At 42.7% G+C, this 9594-nt stretch overlaps 1 protein-coding gene across 1 annotated transcript; it reads right to left on the bottom strand.

The window, feature by feature from the left end:
* Positions 1–1321: 1321 nt before the first annotated feature.
* Positions 1322–6949, bottom strand: LOC104957313 (putative beta-lactamase-like 1). Its single transcript, XM_010784935.1, has 5 exons — positions 6878–6949; positions 6633–6790; positions 5981–6201; positions 2479–2584; positions 1322–2300 (listed from the first exon to the last, which is right to left on the bottom strand). The coding sequence occupies exons 1-5, from the start codon at positions 6947–6949 to the stop codon at positions 1322–1324; spliced, it is 1536 nt and encodes a 511-aa protein (XP_010783237.1).
* Between the last annotated feature and the right edge of the window lie 2645 nt (positions 6950–9594).

Below are 9594 nucleotides of genomic sequence, written 5' to 3'. Positions count from 1 at the left end.
GACCATAGACTTAAAGGCTGTGACGTAATAACTCTTATTTTTATTTATTTTTTCGAGGGAAGGGGTGGGGGTCAGAGGGCCTAGGTATAAAAGTCACGGCTCGCCACTGGATCTTACTCTAATTATAATTGAGTGTTTGGTCAACTTAATGTGTTGTTTTAAATAACACTTCTGAATACAGTATATGTATGTGTATACGGCTCGAGAAGCTGACAGAGATAAGGAAATATATATTATGATGTGGTATGATGTGATTGATAATTTGATATCATGTTATTTATGATGTGATATGAATGATAAGTGCAACACCTCAGCATTGCGAACTTACAGTGCTGACTGAACGCAGTACTCTGACTTACTTTGCTGCGGTTACTTATGTTCTTGCAGATAGGCTATTTAAATACGCTTGCTTGCCGCAAATGTAATAATAGTCAGATTGCTCTGAAGATGGGCAGTGATATTCTATTAATGTTCACACAGTCTGTGATTTTTGTACCTCTGTCCTGCACACGGAAGTTTAAACTGTATTTCCTTTATCCTGTAATATGACTTGATAGTGTTAAACTCGGCACACAGAGCTCTGATTGGTCAGCAGGCGGTGAGCTCTGATTGGTCAGCAGGCGTTGACCTCTGATTGGTCTTCAGCAGGCTGTGAGCTCTGATTGGTCAGCAGGTGGTGCTTTCACTGAGTTGATCTCTTAACTGGAACATAACCTGTTCCGGAGCAGGCTGAAAAAAGGGCTGTTCATTTGATATTTTTCTAGTTACCTTAACTGAAAAAAATTGAATATCTATGTAAATTGATGATTAGAATGATTAAGTGTACATTAACATGAGCACTTAATAAAAAGTCTACAGTTTTAGTTTATTGAGAATATAATCTTGCAGCTCTTTATTGCTCATAAAATGTTCACATGCTCTCCTTGAGTATTAACATTATAAAAAACCTTTCAAGATGTAAATCAAGTCCAAGACTTTCCCCCCAGTTGTGTTTATCTCTTTCAAGGTCACACATTAGGCACTAAAATGTTGAAAAGGGATATCGCCACATTGTCCAACAACTAAACACGTTTGCAGGAACATGTTTGCAGTACTGCGGTCAGTTCCTCTTTGCTTGTGCTAGTTCTTGGAGGGTTGGACAAAACTCATAATATAATTAGTATTATAAGCAGAATGAATAATATGTACATACTAGTCCAGATTAATCACATTAACCTTGCACTCACATGACCACTGATCCAACAGCAAGTTTCATAATGCCTTTGTTCTTGACATACACCCCTGTTTCAGTGTCCACCTCGCTATAAATGAACTCCTGTCTTTATGTAGTGAAGAATGGTCTGCCGGCTATCCTGGTCACCCTGTAAGTGTTAAGTCCTGGGGAATCAAACCCTGGCGACACACCTTTCTTGTTGAAAAGGTAAAAGTTGAAGAGCTGTCTGTCCTGAGCCTCCAGCGAGACAGACGCGCTGTTCACCTTCAGCTTGCAGGGGTACGGGCTCTCAAACACCACCCTGAACACCCTATCCTGCAGGTAATCCAGACGAATAGTTCTGTACTTGGACGGCACAGATGTGTCAACCTGTGGTCCAAATTGCTGCATGACCAGGACCCCGTCTGAGTCCACCTTTATCTCATAGAAAGTCATATTCCTGTAAGTGAAAAAGCCCACATATGGAGCTGGGCTGGGCGGTGGTCTTAACCTTTTTGGAGCGTCCCTGAACGCCCTCTCCACTGCAGGAATGAGCTGGCTGTAGGCCTGGCTCAGAAGCTCCGGCCCTGCAGGCCGCACGCCGGACATCAGAACCACCATCCCCAGTTTGAGCTGTGGCACCAGGGAGAGGGTGGCCGCGTAACCGTCCAGGTCCCCATCTTTCCTCACCACATCGTAGCCCCGCTGCTCATTGATCTCCCACGGGGTGCCGGTGGAGTTGGCGAAGTAGCCGCTGTGGCAGCGTAGTACCGGGGTCAGCATGGTGTTCAGGGTCTCCTGACGGAGCAGAGTCCCACCGGTTGCGCCCAGAAGAGCCATCATAAGCTTGGCCATGTCAGCAGCTGTGGAAAACATCTGGCCCGCAGCTCGGTACCAGCCCAGATTGAAGAGGGGGGCTGGCTCGCCGTTGCTGTACACCCCCACAGCCATCCGCCTCTGAACCGCTGGACTTAAATTGAACCAAGTGTCCTCCATGCCGAGCCGCTCCAGAATGTTGTCTGACACCCATCTCTCAAAGTTTGAGCCCGCCACCTTCTGGGCCAAGATGTTGGCCAGTAAGGAAAAAGCAACGTTGCTGTAGTGGCATCTGGGGGAAAAATATATATTAATATCAAATGTTCACGAGTTTCCTCTTGGTAAAACATACCTAATTGATCCTTGTTCTATGCATCAACAGCCTCTTTCTGTAGACCATATAAATGCTTAAAAGGTCTGAAGTCTTGACAGCTAAGAACAGAGCATAGCAGAAGAAAACAGAGTCTCACTTGGTGCCGGGATCTGCCACGAGGACATCATCCCGTAACAGACCAAGAGCTGCTTCTGTGTCTCCATTCCAAAGAAGATTAGTGGACCTTAATCTTCTGGGTAACCCTGCAACATATATAAAACATTGGTGAATAAAACTCTGTGGACTAATTTCTTTTTTTTTGGACTGGTTGATAGAGGGTGCAATACGTTAATGATTCATGAAAGTTGTCATACACACTGTATCTGTGTAAGAACTAGGGATGTAACGATACCAAAAACTCACGGTACGATGATATCGCGATAACAAGTCCACGGTACGGTATTTATCGCAATATTCAAAAATAAAGAAAAAAAAATTAAAAGACATTTTTGGGGAAATGTTTATTTTTACATTTATTTATTTTTTACTTGAAAAAAATTTCTTTATGAAATAATAAATCGGATTTGTACAGCATTTTAGTAGGATAGTAGTATTTTAAAGTGTCAAAAACAAAGTGACAGTAACAGACTGGAACAAGAACAACCAGTGCTTTTTTTACCAACTAGTACTACCAAACAAAGTAGGCATTTTCTTTGTGCCACTGCATCTCACAAATAAACAAGGAAATTGAATAATCAGACCCCACAATAAAATAAATCAAGTTTCACTTTAGTTTTTCAAACTCAAACTCACTAAGTCACTCACTCAGCATCATCAGACAGGATGATGTTTGATGATCATCATTCTCTCTCTCTTTCCCCCCCACTCCGTGTCAGCGCGAGACGTTAGTGGCGAGTTCAGACCCGACGGGTATTAATGGATTATGACGGAAATGTTACGATCCTGTCTGTCAAAATGACGGACAGCGAAAAAGTCTAACGCCACCTCAGTGGGACAGAGAGATATGCTTTGGCCATGGTTGACAGCAGTGGGTAAAACTGTGCAGTTTCTCTCCACCACTTCAAAAACAATACCGTTTTTGCCAAGAAGGTGAGGCTTATTGACAGAGTGAGATATAAATATACTGTTGGTACTTGTCAATGTCTCTAGGTTTGTACATGTAGCCCTGTAAATACCATGTCCTTTTGTGTTATCTGTTGTTTTATGTTCATGTTGTAACCTACTTGCTGCCATGTTGGACAGGTCTCCCTTGAAAAAGAGATCGATGATCTCAATGGGACCACCTGGTTAAATAAAGGTTTAAACATTTTTTTTTTAAATTAACCATGTAATATCGCGTTGGATTTTGTCAGTCTCACGACGGTATTGAGACGTTTATTTATCATTTACCATCCCTAGTAAGAACTTAACCCACCACTTAACATGGCCTTTATTTAGCTAATATAAATCAGAACAGTGCATGCAAGCAAACTAGCTAAATGACTTGCTTTCAGTACACAGTATTTAGTGATGGATCTTCATATGATTTGGTACAGACATTCCTGGTTCCCTGACAAGATGTCTTACTGACTTGGGTGATCACTAAAGACTTTTCCTCTAGCTCCATCACAAGGGGGATTCTTTATGATTATTGGATGTATAGCCATACATTTTGGTATATACACTCATCTTTCCCTCAGGATGAATTGTAATAACATCCTGATAGAGTTGTACCCTCAGGAGACCCCCCCTCCCCTCGTTCTGTTAGTGGCTCCTACTTTCAGCACACAGAGCTGAAGAGCTGATTAGCTTTATTTCTGGACAAAGCTCAGTCTTCATTTAGCTTCTCTCTCTGTTCACGCAAGCCCAGGTTAGCTAAAGTGTTGAAGGAGGTAACGGAGAGGTGTCCTCGATACAAATAAAGGCCCTGACACACCAAACTGACACCAAAGAACACGTCCCGACGGAACACGACTGTTGTGTCGCCTCACGTCTCCTGCTTCTTGGCCAACAGTCCCACTGGAACACACCGCAAAGACTTTAGCCGACTGCCAAGTAGCACGTACGAACTGCGCATGCGTGAGTGGCAATAACTCTCCTTACCAGCAGGCGGCGGTAGTGTGTATTCGTCATTCAAAAGAGGCAACAACTAGAAGACAGAGAAGAAGAACAGACTCCGTGATATAAACAAACAACAAATAGCGTGTGCGTTCCATTTTTGCTCTCGTCCATCGAAAACATGTCTCGTGCGGTACTGGAGCTATCAGCCATTGGAGTGTTGCTTGCGGAAGACATTCTTCGTGCCTTCTTAAAGCGTTTGTTTACGTCCCTCACTTCAGTTTCGCTTCTCATGCACTGATTCGCTAGCTGAACAGCCAATCAGAGTGATTTATTTGGCCCGATGGCCCGACCCGACGCATGGCCGATTCAACATTGGCCATGAAAGGCCAAATAAGGCGTGTCACGGCCGACGGTGCGGGACACAACAAATTGAGTTTGGGCGACAGGGCACGCTTCATCGTCCGACTTACGAAAATGGCCGAAATCGCCTTGGTGTGTCCGGGCCTTAAAGGACACGATGAGTATGAATGTATGGACCTAGATGTTGACCTTGTGCTTCCCTGACACACTGCTGATTTAATGAGGTGAAGCGGGAGCACCAGTTACACAATGGACCAGCTTCTTTATGAACTTGTAGAAGAAGTGACGCATGAGGCCTGGACATGACATGTTCATTCTTGTGGACGTGCACAACTAATGCTCCAAAACATTACATTAGGTAAAATATCATTTATATTTGAAGCTGCTTCAGACTGCCCAGAATGACCACCAACCATACGATGCTTAATTTCCTTTAAAAAAGTAAAAATGCAAAATGAAAGCGGACTAAACACTATGTTTGTATTTATTTAATTTATTGCTGGGAAAATGTTTTTGTTCATGGCCTCTCTGTGGCCGTATTGTGGTTATGTCTTAATTTGTGTTGGGATGGTAGTATTCTGCTCTGTGTTTGCACTGTAATTAGATTTGTTTGTCTTGCTGTTTGTACTATATGTTAGGACCCCCTTGAAAATGAGATGGTTCATCTCAATGGGTTTATCCTATATAAATAAATTCAGTTAAATCATCCAAATTATATTGGATGGTGTGTGAACATTTAGGAATTCATCTTGAACCCCCTTCCCAACAGCAGAAAAGGGAAAGATCATTCTGTCCCACAATCACATGGACTTTCTAAGGAAATGGTCATGGGTGTTACATTTTAAAAGAAGGAACTTCTCTCTGAAGCTCCTCCTTCATCCTGCACACAACTGCATCTGTCACTTCCTGTGTGAACAACAGTTTACAACAGAACGATCCTAACGTCCGAAAATAAGCTCTTTCAGTTTGGTCCAGCAGGGTATAAAATAATATTTCAGTATAAACGTTATCGCCCTCCTCACATGATATGCTTCATGCTAATTTCTTACACGGGGTAATTTTCTTTTGCACTTTGGACCAGGGAGATATCACTCGTACTTTCAACACTAAACAAATGAGCGATAGTGATTCACATGTGTGAAACCAGGCATCGCAGTTCATTTATGTAGTTCCTTCTAGGTTGAATTAACAAAGATGGCCGCCATGACATTCAAAATATAAAAACCTTGTGCAGTTACCAGAGAGCTGACTGGCCATCCTGCGCAGGGAGAGTGCAGGAGAGTTGATGCCAATGGTCCTAAGTGAGGTTGACGCTGGCCCCCCACCACTCCACAGAGGGTCCTTGATGCTGAAGTTTTGAGCATACTTCTCCACCGGGTCGTCCAGAGAGCCCACCAGGCCGTCCTCCCACAGCTTGTACAGCATCAGTGTGGGGAAGATCTTAGAGAGGCTCGCTATTCTGCAATCACACTGATTAAAGTGAGTGCCACACAAGCATATTACTAATGATTCAATAAATGTATCCTGATTTAATAATAGCGTTCCCACTACTGCTGCACAGAACAGATTTCAGCACTTCATTTACTGAGTGGTTCCTTATCCTTTATCACTGTTTCTATACCAAGCTTACTAAAGGTCTAATCCTAATTGTAACTTTAAGCCTCAGATCAAATGCAATCCAATAGAAGAATTAGGCCGCAGATTACATCATGCTGTAATGATTATTGATCAGATTTCGTGTTCTGGCTGAGCAGTCTTTAGGACTAATATTATTAATAACTACGTGCTTGACATTAAGACAAATCACCACTTCCCTTTTGACATATCTCTCTCATATTTTATGTTAGTCTCCTCCTCCTGTTATCCACACTGTTTGACTATAAATCTCACCTGTACACGGTGAACTCATTGGGTGCAGGAGAGGAGGGATCACTTCTGTTCTTCTGACCAAAGTTTCCATTCCACAGAACAGAGTCATTTAAAACCACGATGGCTGAAATAGCTGGCAACTTGGTGGGGTGAACGCTGGACCTCAGGAGTAGATCTATCTGTTAGGAGAAACTTCATTAACACACGCCATAACTATATTCAGAATATTCACATGATAAAACATTTAATTGTTAAAAGATATACACCTTTTCTAAGGCCTCCCTCAGCGATGGGATGGGGTGTTTGAGGGGCACAGGCTCCGGGAAGAGAGGGCACATCTCTTCTTCCATGGCTTGTTCTACAACCACTTCTGTGGGAAAGTGAAAAAAGTAACATTTGCAGTGCGTAAACATGGCCGAGTCAACAGCGATAACTTTCGAGGGGTGGAGGTATGCCCATTATTTTGAGTTTGTCCGAAGAAAGGACAGGAATGTGACCGTGAGGTGCAAACTGTGTCCAGGCCAGAAGCTTTTATCCACTGCTGCAAACACAACGTCAAACCTCAACAAGCACCTGCAAAGATAACATGCTAACGTGAAGCTAATAGCTAAGGACCCCCGAACCCAGAGTGAGGATGTAAACAGGGTCTTCCCCTCCCGCTCCCTCCGCAAAATGAAGCACCCTCCGCAGTCTGCGTGATCTGTCTGTAGGGAGGGGCGGCCCTGCGAGTAAAGTAACGAGTAAAGTGATGAGTAAAGTAACGAGTAAAGTAACGAGTAAAGTAACACGTTTTACGAAGTAAAGTAATATATTACTTTTTTTTAAAGTAATATGTAATATATTACTTTTTTTGAGTAACAACCCCATCTCTGATCTTGATGTATTAATTCTTTGCAGAAATGTATGGAGGCAGGGGAAGCTGCTGACCTTGGACAGTCCAAGTTACAAAATATCTTCTAATCCACTGCTGTCTCCTGTGTGTTTAACACACGCAGAAAACTTGGTTTAGTTGAGCATTAAGTGTTTAAACTTCCATGCAAAAGCTAAATCTAATAAGACATTTTTCAGTGGATCATCTATTCAATAGATATAGTGACCCTTTAACCAACAGTAAATGACTAGCAATATTCTAAAAGTGAGAAAGACACCTGAGTGGAAAATGACGATGATACGCTACCTCTGCTAGGCCTGTTAATTCAATCTTATATTAGAATCAAGCATAGACATGTACAATTAAAACTGCCGTCACAGACGTGCACGCAGTTGTGGGCGGGCTTTCGCGTCTGTGCGCCTGTCGGGGAGGGCCGCCGGTCGTCCCGGCGTCAAGGCGACGTACAGGAGTGCTCCAAAATGAGCCGTTTGTCATTTCTCAAATGCTCGCGTCCTCGACTCCTCGGTCCTCCGGCAGCGATCCGGAAACGGATGTCGGCGCGCTGCCTTCGAAGGAAAACAAATGCCTCTAAAGGCTCGTCGAGGATCGATTATCGAGGAGGCTGTCTGGAGGAGCCGTAACCGAGGATACACTGATTTAGAGGAGAGAGGAGTCTCTCTGGAGGAACTATAACCGAGGGTACACTGATGTAGAGGAGAGGGGAGAGAGGAGAGCGGAGAGAGGAGTCTCTCTGGAGGAGCTATAACCGAGGGTATACTGATGTAGAGGAGAGAGTAGTGAGGTGATAGAGGGGAGAGAGAGGCGAGAGGAGGCTCTCTGGAGGAGCTTTAACCGAGGTTACACTGATGTATCCTCCATAGTTGATTTCAGGCAACAGGGACCGGGTGTAAATGAAATTAAACTTTATTCACAACAGGCTATAGTTGCGAGATAGTAGGATGTAAACAGGTCTAAGTGTAATTAAAATACATTAAACTATAAACATAAGCATTAACAGTTCATAGACACATATCAACAGTAGAACATATAATATTTTCACTGAAAAGAGTAAAGGTTAATGGAATAGGTGCAATACACAATTAATAGCAACACAATGAATCAGTGTACCAAAATCTAATATTGTCATCTCTCTCCAATCTGAACTCTAAAGATGGCAGCCCTAGACTATATGTATGTGCGGTCTATAACAGAGAAATACAAAATGTACAAGTATAATGAGAATCAGTTACTTAAATATATTACACAGCAAACAATAATCATAACTCTCTCTGCAATGACACATATTCTCAAAGGCTAATTAACTGTTCAACATGCAGGTTGTAATATAACCATTACAAATATAAACATGTAATATACTGCACAGATAGCTCCTTTAACTTATTAACAATGTAACAGGTTAATATGTCATCTCAACATTAGATTACCAACATTGTCAAACAAAGCTGCACTTATCCGCACGCAGCTATTGTCAACGAAGCACAGCTCTGCAAACTGTTCCCGTTGTGATTATAAGTTATTTAACATGATCAAATGTGCATCAGACTTTCTGCCCTTTACCGTTTGTTTACTCACTAATCACGTCTCCTCTGGATATTAGGCTATGTATTTTTTGTTTTAATTGTGAGCCGACATTTACAGTGAGAACAGCTGCTGAGGCCAGTGCAGAAAGCAGAACAGTGTATTATAAATATCACTCAATAATAGAAGTAACAGGCCTACATTACACACTTTATTTGTATCCTTTAGTACAGTGGTTCTCAACCTTTTTACACCAAGTACCACCTGAGAAAATAGTTGGCTCTCCAAGTACCACCATATGACCAATGTTAAAAAACAGTCTATGCACAGTTCATGCAGGACTCGGAGGCAAATGTATTCATAATAACATTATTTATTGTCAGCCACAGCTACATGTAGAAAGGGCACTCACTCACTCACTCACTCACTCACTCACTCACTCACTCACTCACTCACTCACTCACTCACTCACTCACTCACTCACTCACTCACTCACTCACACACACACACACACGTGTGTGTGTGTGTGTGGTTGTGAGTGAGTGAGTGTGTGAGTGAGTGTGTGTGTGTGTG

Source organism: Notothenia coriiceps, unplaced genomic scaffold, assembly GCF_000735185.1.
Source record: "Notothenia coriiceps isolate Sejong01 unplaced genomic scaffold, NC01 NC01_scaffold00026688, whole genome shotgun sequence".
In the NCBI taxonomy this organism is placed as follows: Eukaryota; Metazoa; Chordata; class Actinopteri; order Perciformes; family Nototheniidae; genus Notothenia; species Notothenia coriiceps.
This window is presented reverse-complemented; position numbering and strand designations above follow the sequence as displayed.

Coding starts and splice junctions, on each gene's coding strand:
- LOC104957313 (XM_010784935.1), bottom strand. CDS start 6,949: ATGTGCCCTCTCTTCCCGGAGCCTGTGCCCCTCAAACACCCCATCCCA. Junction 6,791..6,877: donor TGAGGGAGGCCTTAGAAAAG/GTGTATATCTTT, acceptor TTCTCCTAACAG/ATAGATCTACTCCTGAGGTC. Junction 2,301..2,478: donor GTGGCAGATCCCGGCACCAA/GTGAGACTCTGT, acceptor TTTTTCCCCCAG/ATGCCACTACAGCAACGTTG.